General features: G+C 49.3%; 1 protein-coding gene across 3 annotated transcripts in view; it reads right to left on the bottom strand.

Moving 5' to 3' along the window:
- Positions 1-16008, bottom strand: part of SFXN5 (sideroflexin 5) — a 92160-nt gene that overhangs the window by 26748 nt on the left and 49404 nt on the right. The window contains exons 7-9 of one of the 3 annotated variants that reach the window (XM_040555314.1): positions 8024-8114; positions 3598-3713; positions 1496-1581 (exon numbers count right to left, since the gene is read on the bottom strand). In XM_040555314.1, the coding sequence (XP_040411248.1) occupies positions 1496-1581; positions 3598-3713; positions 8024-8114 (293 nt within the window). Of the gene's footprint in view, positions 1-1491; positions 1582-3597; positions 3714-6044; positions 7999-8023; positions 8115-16008 lie in introns of those variants that run through there. The other 2 variants (XM_040555317.1, XM_040555316.1) reach the window with 2 other exon arrangements.

Here is a 16008-nt window from a genome sequence, read left to right as displayed (position 1 = left end):
AAAAAACAGAACGTGTTGGCCAGCAAGGGCTGAAAACTCACTTCAGAGTTCCCAAAACAGCATTTGTTGCTACATTTCTCCCCACACCCAGGTCATGGGAAGGACTGATCTTGGTATGAGGCTCTGAGTGCTGTAGGGGTGCAGACAATAAATATCTTTTAGAATTTGGGTACTAAAAATCAAACTCAGGATTTACAGAAGCAGACCCAGCCTTCCGTTAAGGAGAGAAAATTGCCCAGGGGTGTTTCTACAAGGGCACACAAGGCTAACCAAAGCTATGGGTCAATCCCTAATCATGCTAATTGCTATTTACTTTGTCAGTGGAGTGCTTTAGAGCAGCCATTATCAACAAATTTGTTTAAAGAGTGTTTCCAGCTTGGCTGTCCGGACAAAGGCAGCAAGCCCTTTAGCACCCCCATCTTTCAATGCACTAATCAGTCTCCAAAGAAGGCAAGGTGATCCCCACACCAGCACGGGCCATTCATGCTGCGTGAGCCTCCATGGGATGGGATGGGACGGGCAGGCAGCTGTTAGCAGGCAGATCCTGAGGAGGAGCCCCAAAGGACCCAACAGCTGGGCTCCAAATATCTCTGAGCAGAATTAAAAGCAGAGGAGTTGGGAAGCAAGGTGGGGAGAACATCCAAGGGACGGGGCAGGTCGTTGGGGTTTTTTGTTAGTAAGAAATGTGGGGGATGGTTAGACTTGAAATAATAACCCTACCCACTCTCCTAGCACCGGTGCTCCGTGGCGACATCTAGCAGGAGAGATTCCGTCTTAAACAGGGATGGAAAGCAAATTTCTGCGGAAAGTTGTGATGGTTTGTGCTCTGCCTCTCTGCTTTGGCAGCACAGGGGCACAGCTTGGAGTTAGCCAGGGCTGGAGACAGGCAGGAAGGAGAGAAACCCAGCAGAGGTCCTGTGGTCATGAATGAAATGGCAGTGGTGAATAGAAACCTCGTATTTGCAGTCCCCCGCAACGTGAGATGAAGGAAGAAGCTTGATCAAAGATGGGTTTAAAACAAACTAAATGAAGTCTTTTTACCCTGCCGTGCCTAAGGGGTTATTGCAAGAGAGCAGAAATGAGTTCAGCCAGGGCATAAACGAGCCCCACAGTGGCCAGGACACAGCACTTGGTCCCCAGCGCTGCCTGAGCACCTTTCCTCTGACCCCATGTGGCAGCTCCAGTGTTTGCTGCACGCAGGACCGAGAACTTCTGAACACTCTTCCACTGAATTCAGAGTTTGGGCTCACTCTGACCCACACAACACGGTTACGCAAACTGCTGGAGGCTCAGAAAGATGATTTAAAATAACTACACCAATGTAACACTTTACCAGCCTACAATGGCCAAAAATGCTGGAACATGAAAACATGAATAAGCCAAAAAATGTCTTTGATGAACAAATTCTAAGAAATATCACATTATAATACCTGCTGAGGATCTTTCCCCCCTTCCCCTTGAAAAGTACCCCCTCTTCAGAGTACCCACCACTTACTTTTCCAGTATGGACATAATAATTGGAGGTAGAACCAGTATAGGCATTGGCAGGACCACTCTAGTTAGGGCCGTTTCTAGCAGTGCCTGGAAAGGAAAAACAATCAAACAGACCCGAGACATTTAAAACAAATCCCAGGAGGTACCTGCGCTGCACAATCAATGCATGGAAATGGTTTGGCTGGCCTTTCTTGGTTGCATATGTGAACAGATGTATCAACACCCATTTTCAACTTTGCTGTCAGCTCTTTGCACAGAACTGATTTTTGCTCTGTTGCTACAAATGATGGGTGGTTATAAATCCAGTGGAATAAACAGAGAGATGAATGCAGGGAGCGGGGCCGTGCACCTAACAGCTTCTTTGATGTTACTTTATGTGACCAAAAGCACTCGACCACCTTGTCGTATTTCCACACAAACATCTTGGTGCTGCAAGGGAGATGCTGCGAGGAGAAATATCTCAGGACAGGTTAAGCAGCAGCCTCAATCCTTTCTCCTTTAACTGAGTGTCAATTTCAGTGAAGTACCTTAGTGTTTGTCTGAGACTAGTTTCTGTACTTTAACCTGCAGTGGTTTACTGAAGAGCACTGTAACAAGCAGGGCTCCTTTTTGCAGTAGGATGTCCAACTGCAGAGCTACCGTCGTCCCTCCACGGGTGCTTTCTCCCTAGCAAGATTCACCAGGAAGCACCAAACAAAACAGCTTGGCAGCATGATACATATAAATCACCAAAACATCATCATCGGTGCTCTAGGAAGGTGTATAAACATCACTGTGCCTTCGTCACTTACCTCTTCCAACCACTTTTGGCAGCATCCACTTGGGATGCCCTAAGCACTGTGCCCATGGGTGGGGCTTTGCCAGACTTAGGCAAAGGTTACCGTAGGTTTGGGATGGGAACGCTGAAATTTACACATCCGACCAGGCTTGGGAGTACTCAGTCTTCCTAAAGTGGGAGGAGGTTTCAGAGAGGCGCAGATGTAACGCCAAGGATCTGCCAAATTTTACACTACAGAACCCAGCACTGTGCTATTCAGGAAGATGCATCAGGACAAGATGGCATCTGAGCAAAAGTCCTCAGAAGTCTGATGCCTAAACTCCACTTAAACCAGTACCTTCAGTTTTAATACTTATGTTCCATGTTGTCTGTCTTCCCCTAGACCATTAGGATGGAGAGGGGAAGCAGGGTCTTGAAGCCAGTAATGTTAAGTGAGGAAAACTGGCTCAAACAAGTATCTCTGAGCCCTTCAACAGATTGTTTTAAGCTCCCTGTTAAACATCAATATGGAGAAATATTAGAGATCTCCCATTTCTCACTGAAGACTGTAAATCTGTACATTAATTGCTGTCTATGAAGTGCCTTAAGAGCCTTGGACAGAAGGAGCGAGAGAAATGCCAAGCATTATATTATTAACTCCTCTGCCTGGGCGTGTGCTTCTGTACACGCTTTACATTTCAGATTAAAGCCCACTTGGAAACAACATGCCTCAGACAATCAGATGATGCTCAGAAGACAAAACTATGTAAGAAGGGAAGAAAGGGGAATAATTGCAAGCAGATGGCAGAGCGTAGAAGGTTACAGGGGAAAACAAACCAGGTGTTAGCACGAGGATAAAAACATCTGGCTACCCTCACAGAGCTTGGGTTGGCAGTTGTTAATGCAGCTTTAACATGGCAAGGGTTAAAAAGCTCCTCAGCTCGAAAATGAAGTCTTCCTCATTTAGAAAAAGGTGTAAGTTATCTTTGCTTCGTATTCAAAATGAACTGCTTACAAGTTTCCACAAAGAAATCCTAAGGCTGTGAATGCATCAGGGTGGTCCAGGATCTTCCTGATGTCAGCCTGCTCCCTTTCAAACCACTACACCAGGCACTGGGTGTGCCATGCTCATGTCCACCAGCATGCTCACTTCTGTGGCTACCTTACTGCATGCGTGGCTACAGAGGCATTAAGTTCTGCTGCTTAATTCTTCCTGCATGATGAGTACAGGTAATTTCCAGCTCTTTCAGGTCATCAGTTCCTACAGCTGTGGGAGCTGCTGAGCCTGAAGGTGAGCTGTGTACGTGCTCATGTAAGTGTTCACCAGGTGCACCACAGGTACATACGTGTTTTGCAGCGATTCTGGAAGACCCAACGATGTTTCCGTTATTGTCCAGGACATCAATTCCTTCTTCCAGCTCCGTGTGCCTCATCAGGACAACATTGCAGATATTGGCACTAGCTGAGGATGAGAAAAGCATGATGATTAGCAGTGCAGCCCTGGTCAATACCAAATGGCAAGCTTCTGTTCTCCACGACATCCCTTCAGCTTTGATTTCATCAGTCTGCCAAGAAGTTTCTTAAAGTCAAGGACTCACTCTGGTACTGAGAGTGAAATGTGATTCTGGAGTGTGAATAATAATCAAGATCATTTCCTTTTATTTGCCACGATCAGAAACACATCGACACAAAGAAATAGCAGCGTTTCTACACCTCATGTTTTGATCTATGAGGCCAAACCAGGTCCTTGCAGTGGGCTACCAGCCGGCACCGCTGGCTGACAGCTGCCTCATCTCATCGCAGATCTCACAGCTGGGTTTAACTCCTCTTACTACGCCAGCAGACAAGCTCTTCTGAAATAATGAATTTTGGCAGGTGTGAGGGAAATACAAGGCAAGGGATTCCACTGAGCCACGAAGGACAGCTTAGGTCCGAGCCCTCAGGAGGGCAGAAGTTTCCTTTGAACCAAAGGAGACAAGGTTGGGTCGCTTTCATGGACACGTAACCTGTTAAGAGTGGTTCTGCTGACTATTCGCATTTCTTCCGTGTTCTAGGGGGAAAGTGGCCCTGTGGACATACTCTGTAGAGCTGGAGCTGTGGTTGTTTGCTTAATAACGCTTTTCCTAGCAGGGACAAAAGCCCCGTGCGGGCTGGCCAAGCTCACTTCAGCTGCTGTAACTCCTCGAGGCGAGGGCAGCCCAGCCCAAACCTAGTGATGCTCCCAGGGGGGCACTGGCTGACTGCCCCTGCAGCCTCCGCGATTCCCCCAGCCCTGCCATCTGCCGTGCACGGGCTCTGAGAACTCCCAACGGGCACCTCAGGGCCGATGCACTTCAGTCACCTGGCAGAAAAAGGGGATAATTCCCCTCTGGGAGGGGTGGAAGGACATCGCCGCCTCTTTTGGTGCCATCGAGCTGGCTGCTGAGAAATCACAACCCCGCACCTGGGGCTCAGGTGGGGACGGGTCTGGTCCCCTTCCCCAAAAATCTCCCTTTGCCCAGCTTTCTGCACTGGTGCCTTCTCAGAATCACCCCAAATCCTGCTCCTAGAGCGACGTGTGGGGCTTGTGCTTCACAAACATCCTCCCCAGGAGCAGCTCTCCCCCGGGGTCCCCGCAGAGGTCTCCAAGTCCCTGCAGGGAATTCTTAAACTTTTCCAAAGAAGAGCTGCTAATTCCTGCAAAACTTTTGTTTCTGATAAAAGCTGGCATTTTCCAGCAAACACCCCCCCCCCCCCCCCCCCCCCACGTTTCGTTTTTCCACCCAGAACTACTGCAAGCCCACTGTTGCTGCGGTACCGCTGCTTCCAAAAATGTGTTTCTGTGCTGCTTGACGGGTTAATATTCGCTAATTAATCTCAATTCATGTCATATAACAAATGTCTAATTTTTTGCGGGTGGTGGGTGGGTGAGCCCTATATGAACGCAGCTCCCTGCAATCAAGGATGATTTGTGGTGACAAATGCTCCTTACACTCCAGAATAAGAGGAACATACACACACGCACACTCTGTCTCCCTCTTTAATATTCTAACTACTGGACCACTCTTCCCATCTATCAAACTCCCTGTGCTACCAGCCCTTCAGCTCACTAACCCGTGATAAAAAACAAAACAAGCATTTCATTTAAGCAAGTTTAGTCCCTTTTTTTTCCTTTTTTTTTTTTTTTTTTCCAAACACTCCCATGCCCTGGACTTGTAGCTGGCAGCCACAAAACGTGCCAGCAGCGATGCTCTGTGCTGCACAGGTTGCGAGGCTCGGGGTGAGGTTTCCAGACCCGAAGCTCACCGGACACCAAAATGTGTCTCTGAGTCTTTGCATCCTACTAGGGCTTCCTTGTCCAGATCCCAAACTCAAGACCTGATTCCAGCATATTTGCTTGAGACAACCCCTGGTTTGTTTCAGTAACACACGCAGAAAGCAGGAAATACCGCAGGCTGCAGGTAAACTTTGGCTTTCTGAAGGTGTCAAATGCAAAGGGAAATGGGAAATGCATAAATACATGCGTAGACAATTTGATTTTCAGAATTTGGAAAAAAAAAAAATGGTACCACAGCACAGAAACTACTCTTGTGAAAACACTTACTTGAAACTGGATTTGGGTACAAAGCAATCCACCGCTGAACTCTCTCTGTATATATTTCTAAACCAAAAGGGTGCTCACCACACAGTAAATATGCCCATGTACATATTTACAAAATTCACAAATTTAACCCCATTTACAACAGAACTAAACCAAAAAATAACCAAACCACGGAAATGTTTCCTGGGAGAAGAAAACTGTCCCCCTCCTCACCTCCCTTCCCTCCAAGGGGCATCGTTCCACCAGCTGTAACCTCCTCTGGAGCAGGCCTGGGAAGCAACTTTTGGGGTTTTGGGTACGTGGCTCTCTTATATCCTTTTTGATGCCCTTGGCCACCTAGACTTCTGAAAACGGCTCCAGCCCCTTCTTGCTCAGCCCTGGGAGCAGCCAGGCTCCAGAACACACCACCACTACGCTCCTTCCTGGTGAAATTCCTGCAGATTTGGCCCCTGCACCAAAAACCCTCCCGGTGAAGAGATGATGTGCTGGGGTGGCTGACACCGAGCATGAAGCCTTCTGTGCCAACCCTTTTGTGCCAACCCAGCTGCACACGCGGAGCTTTGGCCACCTCCACGGGCTGCCCCATGTGCAGGTTTGTTAAATACGTCCTGCAGGCAGCATTTCTGCTCGGTTTGCTGGGTGAAGACAACAGCCTCAGGGCCCCGAGGAGATGGACACGCTGCCGAGAGCATCTCAGCCCGGGTCGGTGGGATGGGGAGAGGGAGGAAAGAAGATGCGAGAGGAACCTGCTCAGTCCTGTGCACGGTGGTGGAGCAAGAGGCTAGCACCAGCTTCTGGCTTTTCGCGTAGAAAATGTTAAATCCTGCCCTTCTGCTGAGGGCTGGCAGCTCAGAAGCAAGGGGAAGGCGCGTCTTAATTAAACAGTTTGTCCAGGTCTGCAAAGCAGCGACTTGCAGCTTTCAGAGCCGCAAAACAGCAATTAGTAGGAGGATTCCTGATGTCCTGGCACATAATGAAGCATGACAGTACACAAATAAAAGAAGAACGAGAGAATTAATTACAGGCTAAACAAATTAACTACGGGCCCTCAATCAACGCTGACACGGGCGTAACCTCCTGCTCCCGACACCTTGGGACACAAACAGAAGAGCCCGGCAGCAAAGGCTTCCCGCATGCATCTCTGACTCAAACCCAGCCTCCGAGCAGCCTCTCGGGGCCAGTGCTCAACTCTCGTGCCCTCCTGGCTCCAAAAAGCAAAAGGAAGCTGAAAAGCTCTGAAAACAGGCTCCGGGGAAGCAACAACAACATCCACAGATGCCCTACGTAAAAGCTGAGCACTCAGAAATGCGACTGAGACCCTAATCCCCGTTGTCCTTGCTCTGCTCAAAGGGCAAGCGGCTGGTTTTCTAGTACAAAAAGAGGAAAAAAAAGCCCCAACAACCTGGGAACTGCAGGCAGGAGGGGCAGAGCAACAGGCTCTGTGCAAAAAAAGGAGCAGAAGGACCAGAGGAGGAGACTCGGTCATGCTTGGAAGAAGCTCTGAGAACTTGGACTGCAAAGGAAAAAGCTCGAAGGAAAGTTTTGGATTAAGGAGTTTGAAAAGGGACCTGCACCCGTGAGCAAAACCCTTTGGCAACTGATTTCCTCTGTGCTTGGACAAAAATGTGTTTGCACTGTCTTTATGAAAAAAATCATAGGTATAGGTATAAAATAACCCTGACACCACTGAAGATTTCTTCACAACGAAGCCAACTCACAATTTGCTGAATGCTGCAGCCGCTGGATTTAGCAAAGCCTGAGTCCCCCACGTGTCCCCAGACACTAGCAGTTTGCTGACAAACCACAGAACATTATTTTGTGCCCTAACAAGCCCGCAGCAGCCTCAATTCTCCACGCACATTGGTCTTTTTTTTTTTTTTTTTTCAATCAGTGGCTCTTAGAAATCCATGCATTCAGAGCAGGAGCATTTCACTCCATTTTTATTGGAAAAATAATTTTAGAAAAGCCCATGGTGGTTATTTCAGCTGCCTGGGAGAGGAAAGTGCAGCTGGATGGGGCTTCGCAAGCTGCCACATCACCTCTGGGCTGAGTTTTCCTGCGGCCCCGTGGCTCAGCAGCATCCCGGCCGTCCCCACGGGGACACAGCGGAGAGGCAAGAGCCTGGGACACGTTTCGGTGCTTTGTGCCGGCGTAGGGCGAGGTGAATACAGAGAAAAGGCAGGGTTTCTTACCGACAGCAGGGAATGGCACAAACCTCTGGATCAAGAGACGCGTGGCGGGGGTAAACTTGTTCGCTCTCTGAACCAGAACATTAAGGCCCACCTTTGAAAAGAAAAAAAAAAACACAGAGAAAGGGCATCATTCAGCTAGCAGGAACGGGACAGCTGCCACAGCTTGCAGACAGCAGCAGCACCCTTCGCAGTGACACACTGGGGTCTCTCTCCATGCTCCTTTTGAGGACTAAATCCCCGGTGCCACAGGTTTTTGCTGTGTTGGGCTCAACCCTTGATGAAATTGAAGCCATTTCCAGCCAAAAATCAGGCTACAAAACACTGCAACGCCCTTACAGGAATGCCCCTCGCTGTGTTTTTACCCCTTCCACCAGCATTTTCCCAGCTGCTCCTTGCTGGCTTTCCCTTCTAGCACAAAATTACTGGGGCTGGGGGGTCCTAACCCCAAAAAACACCAAACATCCCTGGTGGTGGTTGCTCCAACACAACTCATTCCTCTTTGTGGGGCCATACAAACCCCTGCACCCCGCTCCAACGCAAGCATTTGGGCCATAACGGAGCTATTAAGAGCCAAGAGATGGTAGGCAGCTTATTGTAACCGCAGATCTTTTTTTTGTTGCCTCCTCCAGCACTTGAATAATGCAGATTTCTACGGTTTTGCGGGGATCTAAGGCATGGCAGACGTGCTGCAGGCAGTGCGGAGGAGACTCCCTGCCTTCGCAGCCGTGCCGTTGGGTATCGGCGATATTTGGAGAACCTCCACCAGCATTTGTTTCCAGCAGAAATGGGGTTATTAATTAAACCAAGCCCAGAAATGGGGTCATTAACTAAACCAACCTATTCGCAAGGAACGGCTTCTGCCTTCAAATCACTCCCCCCCACAATATTTATTCTTTCTCAGCCGAAAAACAAACACGCGAACGAAACCCAACGGCCCCCAAGTGTGGGAATTTTCGGCCGAAAATGGAACTTGTTTGCGGTGCCTGGCCAAAACGTTTTCAGCCAAAAATGCAGCAAAATTCCAAAAAAAAAAAAAAATCAGCCAAAGCCAAAAACCTGCCAACAAATAGTGATTTGGGGGCTTTTTTTTTTTTTTAAAAAAAAAAAAAAGCAAAGCATGGGAGAACATATTTTGCAAGCTGCTACATTATACATGCATCCGCAGCGCATCTCGTCTCTTTGTAGGCTGCGAGGAAGATGTGGAGAAGCACAACTGCTGGGCAAGCCCCGCATAAGCACAGCCCTGGTTTTCAACACTCATGGAGCATTTCCAGAACCCCACAAGGCCTTCACCAAGACCCCAAAGGGAACCCTTCCTCCTGTCCTTTGCCACGTCGGCTGATCCCAGGAGAGTGGCGTCCCCGCAGTGTTTCTTCTCATTCCCGGCACGAATAAGGGTTTTGTCTCCTTCTTCTTCCCACTCAAAACTGACCAAATGCTATTTTCTTACATTTTCCGAGTACTGGGACTCGCAGAATCTGAACGCTTCCAGACACCAGCCTAAAAAACGTGCCTGGAAAAGTAAAGCTACAACAGTTCTCAGCTGGCGTCGCTGGTGCTGCCCCGTGGATTCGGGTATTTATAGCCCGGAGACAGCTAATCTGTGTAGATCGCAAATTTTGTTGGGTTTCCAGCCTCTGCTTGTAGGTTTGATGGAAGGATTCGCATGGGAAGTGGAAGAGCAGCAGCTCTGGTAACAGACAAGATGCAGCCGAGCCTGGGAGCTCCTCCACTTCCAGCAGCCACCCCGCTGCGAATATGAAATTAAACCTTGCTGCGGATTGAAACCCCGTCTCTCAAATCCCCAACACGAGGACTACATTTAGGAGACTAATGAGGCTCTGTTTTTAACAGTTTTGAAATGATTTTGGCCGACCCGTGGTCCCCTTCCTGCAGGTCACCAAGGGGATGGCAGCACCCCCAGGACAGCGCCCAGCCACAGGCAGGCACCCCCCGATCCCAGCCCTCCACCAGCAACAGGCAGGGCTAAAGGGGTTTAATTCCTAGGGGCTGCCCAAAGAACACCGACTACAGAGTAAAATTCATCCCCGGAGCTGAGAAAACAGCCGCGGGAGGATTATTATCAGCACGCTGCCTACAGCCTGAGTCACAGCTCCGGGATCCACCACGCTGGCGCTGCGCAGACACGTAACGGCGTCAGGTGGGATTCATCAGAGCAGACGTGGTGCCTCCAGATGGGCTCACTTTGCAGCCCAGCCCAGAGAAATGTGCCTTTTTCAGGGTGTTTATTCTCCTCCCAAGATAGACATTTACGTGTGCTCCCATGAAACACCCCCAGCGGTGCCCATTCAGCTCTGCTGACTGTGAAAGGAGCCCAGGGACTGAGCTCGGATGAAGATATCTGCGCTGGCGATGTCTAATTTCTGGCAAGACAATGTATTTTAAATAATGATTTCAGTGCAGAACTGGTTCAGGATATTCCCAGGCTGCAGCCCAGACTAGGGGACAGACCCAGCTCTTTTAAATTGCTTTTTTCTTGGGGGGGGGTTTCCAACAAAGCCTTTGCTCAATTTGGTTGATGGAGCATCCCGACAAGCTGGGGAAAGCTCAGTTTTGGGGCTGTGTTACAGCACAATTGCTGCTGAAATCCTGCTCCACAAAACCAGGGCTGCACGCTGCTGGTGCTGCTGAGTGTGTAATAATCACCCACCATTTCCCTTTCCTTTTCTTTTCCTTCCCGTCCTAAAAAGTTCTGACTTCATGCCCCCTAAGACATGAATTTAAAAAGCATGGAAACCACACGACAAAAAAAAAATCCCTTTTTATTTTGAAAGTTAACTAAAAATTATCCTTTTTCCCCTCTATGACTATTAATATTTTTGAAGCCTGAGAAATGGGATTTGCAGGCCTAAGGCTGGCAACTACTGAGTCACTTGATAGAGATCCGACCCCACTACTCCTAAACCAGTTCCATGGTGGTAAATACATCAACTTGCAAAGTTCACTTGCAAAGAAGTTATTTAACTTAATTTTGTCAATATTTATAAAATAGGAGGCCACAAACAAGGTGGATGCTGCTGGGCAGCTCTCCACGTTGGTTAGGTCTCTGCTGATTTAAGGGATTCGACTTTCCCAGGTTTCAGCAGCTTTTGGGCAAAAGGGAACACCACAGCACGAGCTGCTCCCAGTGACTTAGAGTCAATGGGGAACGAGGGAATGGCTCTAAGGAAGCTTATCCTTCAGCCCCCAAATCACCAGATTGCTGAATTAAAACACCACAGCACTAATTGGATCTGATGAGCCCCATCCAGCTGAACTAAAGAAAAGAGCATTAGGAGAAGGAAGGAAAAAAATCATTCATTAGGGCTGAGAGGTGAAGATGGAGGCAGAGAGAAGGGAAACTGGGCCGCTTACCAACTGGAGCTTTACCAAGGCAAGGAGAACAGAATGGAGGAGCACAGGGAAGGGAAAGCAATAACGAACCGGGTGGAAAGAGAACGTGGAGAGGAGCAAGAGTAGGGAAGGAGGTAACGTTGGTCAGACCCAAAATGATGGCAGAAGGGCTAAGAGCAGCAGCCCCACAGCTGGATGCTTTAATGGAAGAAAATGGCACGGTTTGGAGAAAGACGTGAGAATATAGGAGAGGTTTGAGCAGAAGAGAGGATTAACAGGGATAATGAGAGAAACTGGATGTGGCAGAGGAGGAGGAACAAAGAGGAGGACGGCAGGTCCCATGCCCAAGACCAGAATTTGGTTTAACGTGGAGTTTGCCATGCATCCGGGTCCTGTTCAGCAGCAAACAACGCAGCTGAGCCTCAGTAGGCCTGAGTGGGGTAGGAGGAAAAGGCATGGAGGAAAACAAAGGAGCCAAAGACACACCAGTGAGATGAAACAAGGGAGCAAATGCTGCTGAGGAGACCAACGTGCAGAGGGTACGGACAGGCCGGAGCCAGGCCCTGCTCAGCGGTGCCCAGGGCCAGGCCCAGAGGCTGCAGGCCCAGCCCGGAGCCCCGGCGGCTCCCCCTGCCCCTCAGGCAGCACTGCTGGGCCGGGCGGGTGCCGGAGCCCTGGCACAGGCTGCCCAGAGCTTGGGGGGCTCCTCCTGGGGGAGCTTCAGCAGCCGCCGGGACGTGGGGCTGGGCACCCTGCTGGGGGGGCCCTGCGAACAAGAAGGCAGCAGGCGAGGACCCTGAGGCTGCTACAAACCCCTGAGCACAGAGGCAGGGTGAAGGGCACTGGGTGCCCCCCAGCACACCCCATCCTACGGGTGTCTTTGTCCCCACCACATCAAAGCGGCCTCAGCGGAGCGTGAGGCTCACGGCTGAGCCTTGGGGAACAGCTACGGCAGCTCCAACAGCTTATGGGCCACATGTAGGAGCTGCTGAGGACCACAAAAATCTCTTCTGGACCTCGTAGCTGTGAATCACATGGGGAGGCGCAGCAAGGGGAACTTCTGAGCACAGGTATCGACCGCATCGCTTCATTTAAAGAAGTTTAGGCAGCACACCAAAGTTTACCACCCACTCCTCCAACCGACTGCGATTTCCCTCCTGCTCCCATAAAGGTTTGTCCCCAAGGGGGTCCCGGTCCTGCTCCCGTCCCGTGGCAGCCCCGGGCAGTGGGAGGCTCACAACCTGATTACGGGCATCACACCACAGCCACAGGCTGTCAATGCAGCCGCGCCGCGCGACTCACAAACAATTATCGGGAAGAGGGAGCTGGGATTAGAAAAATCCACAGGGGCGCCTTCACCTAGAGAGGAGAGCGAAAAATGGTGTGTGTGTGCGCGAGTTCAGTGCCATGGGGAGGAGGGAGAGCGAGCGGCCAGCTATGGCGATGGCACGAGAGGGAGAGGGTGGACGGCTCTGGACCACTACGTGAGAGCTCATGGTCCCAAGCAGCGATGTGCAGAGGAGACTGAGCACCTCCTAGGTCCAACGGGTGCTCCTGTCCTCGCTGAACGAGGACACGAAGTTAAGATGCTGGGTTTTTTTCTGCTCTTGAATTTTCCAAGTGCAACGAGCCAGCCTAACTCTAATTTATCTCATTACTGTCTTAGATTCTCCTCTAGATTTGGATAAATGCCCTGTCCTCAAGCATCACATAGCTTTATTTTTTTAAGGACAGAGCTGCAGCATTTAAATGTAATTTTTTATTATTCTCACTCCCTGGTGGCAGATTTTTAAACCTGCACACTGAAGCACACATATCCCCTGTGAACGGCATCAGCTACACTGCTCGCTGAGCCGCGGGAGTCAGGACCACAAGGCCAGGTATTGCCAAAAGCTGGCTGCGACACAACCAGCACAATGCTGATATTATTTTACAGCTATAATCTTAGGCTCGAGCAGTCTTCACCTCTCAACTTTCTCAGGAGAAGGTAAATAAATCTTCCTGCTGAAATCCTACGTGGTTGCAAGAATATCTTAGGCTGTAAGGGGTCTTTCTAAGATAAAGCACATTTTGATTTTACAAGATGTTGACTTCTTCTGGGGCAGAAAAAAAGACAGCCTGGCTTGAAAATACCATTTTTGTCCATTTGTCTTGAAGCAAACTCTGCTTTAATCTCTCAGACACAAACTGGGCTTTGCTGATTAGACTCCTGCACTGTTGTGGGTTTTTTTGGTGGTGGTTTTTTTTACAGCTAAATATAAACTTAGCAGATCTACATTTTGTGTAACCTCTGTGCTCAACCCGTTCTGACTGCAGCTGAGATTCCTGCACAAATTATAATGCATGAACCCTGTGAAACTACAATAAAAAATCTCCGGGACAAATGACTACGATTCAAGAAACCAGAAGCTACGCAGAAACCCTACAGAAACTACGAGAGGCCCCAGAAGCCGCATTTCCAGGAGTGACAAAAGCTGTTCAGAGCTCACAGTGCACAGCAGCTCCACACATTCACCAGCTCTGTTTTTTGTTTGTTTATTTTTGTGCAGATTTAGACGTGCAGCCCGGGCAGACAGCAGGGCATCCTCGTGCAGACACCTCTGCAGGAAGCTGCTGCTTCTTTTCCAAGAAGCGAGTCGTATTTTCTTGGAAATAACATCACCAAGGCGTCTGTACAGGAGAAGGCTGCCCCAGGATGACCTACAAGACATCTGCAAGGAGAGGAGGGATTTCTTGCTGCAAGAGCGGGCCTTCAGTGGGCAGGTAGGCAGGAACGGCTGGAAAGACAGACCTCCACCTTGGCTCAGCTCCTTGCAGCCTCAGGTTTGATTAAGCCATCAGTTTTTTGCCCAAAGCCAAGCAGCACTCGCCCACTGCATTTCTACTGAGCCACTGCGGGGACACGAGGGGTGACACGCGGCCGGAGGGACACAACACCTCCAACTGCTGCAGCTGTTGGCTGGATGAAAGCACGTCCAAACCCACAAACCAACATCATGAGCATCAGTTGTCCTAAAACCCATTTGTACAAAGCCCTACACTACCAGTATTGCTTTTTTTCCCTTGTGTTCTTCCAGGATACCACAAATCATGGGGCAAACCCCTGTCCCTCCAGCCTGGAGGTACCCGAGCTCACACACGTGCTTGTGTTTCCCTTTTTATCGGGGGAGAACTGAACCCCTCCTGGAATCTCTGGGCTGCCCTACCTAGGCAGCCCCAACAGATGTTTCCTGGTTAAGCTGCACACTTCTATATACATAGGACACATTCTGCCTGCCTGCCAGGTTTTCTGGGGTTTAATCATGGCCCATCCTGTGGACAGGAGAGGACAGCAATGTACGTGGCACCTCCAGGGCACGTGGAGTGGACAACAGATGGGCAACAAGCTGAGCAGCACCACACCGCTTACTGGGGGGCATCAGAAACGTGGCCAACAATACTGAAAGAAGAAAAACCCCTCGGAGGACCTGCACAGGGTTTTCAGCATCCGAAGGAGCAGGTTTTGGAGTCAGTCTTTCCACGTCCAAGACATGGAAATCAGTAGGAAAGCGAGAAACCCAGCGACTCACCACCATGGTCTCCTGGTCCCCAACCCACAGCTCTCAGCACCAGTGACATCCCAGCAAGCAGAGCATCTGCTCACAGCTCTTGGCCTGATCAGGTTTGATTTGCATGCATTTAACTGCAGCTGCAAGAACCACGTCGGGCTGAAGTCAGACTTTAAGGCCCTGATGCCAAACAGCTGAGGCAGAAGCAAAAAGGATCAGCAACACAGGGGCAAATCAGGTTTGGATCAGAAACTAAGAAACATAAAATATGCAAAAAGTTATCAACAGCACTAATAATAAAGTTGGTTTTGATTAAGTAGCATTTTTAACCTTTTAAAAGCTTGACAAAAGTAGCAGAGAGGGAGTGTGTGTGTTTCCCTGCTGGAAGGATTTTCTGTGTAATTACAAACCCTCTGATTAGTATAGTTCTTGGCGCTAGAATATTTGGGGAAAAAAATAAAATATTCTTGGTCTTTCTCAGTTCTTATTACTACTCTCTGCCTTTGCTTGCCTTCCTCGGGAAAACCAGCTGGTATTAACTGTGCATCAGGAACAGCAGCCAGATATCAGAAACCAAGGCCTAATCCCAGGAATCCACTCAATTGTTAAAAAAAAAAAAAAAAAAAAAAAAAACACAACAATTACCACTCCACGTTCAGAAAAGCTGTAAATCTGGAACGATCAAAACAAAAGGCAGGAGGGAGGCTTGGGTATGGAGAACACGATAAAAATAAACTCAAATCGCAGGAGGAGGAACACAGATCTAGGTTACCTAAGGGTAATCAGAAATCACAAACCATAGGGCATCCCAAAAGCACAGCGCTGAGACGCCAGGAGCGGTGAGCGCTGTCTGCAGAGGTGGTGCCTTCAGAAAACAGAGTGCAACTGCCACGTATGAAGAGCAAGGGGGTCAGAGGTGGAGGAAATCTGCTACATCAGCTCTTCCACCTCTTTACCTGCAGCCAATCTTAAGGTTACTCCTCCTGATGTCTTCTCTAACCTCCTTGCAAGTGATCACTTCAGCTGATACCATACTGGAGAAGAAACACAATCCTGGCAGAGCTTTCTTTACCCAAAGCTGAA

Source organism: Cygnus olor, chromosome 4, assembly GCF_009769625.2.
Source record: "Cygnus olor isolate bCygOlo1 chromosome 4, bCygOlo1.pri.v2, whole genome shotgun sequence".
NCBI lineage: Eukaryota > Metazoa > Chordata > Aves > Anseriformes > Anatidae > Cygnus > Cygnus olor.
The sequence above is the reverse complement of the archived record's forward strand: the minus strand, read 5'-3'. Positions and strand labels throughout refer to the sequence as shown.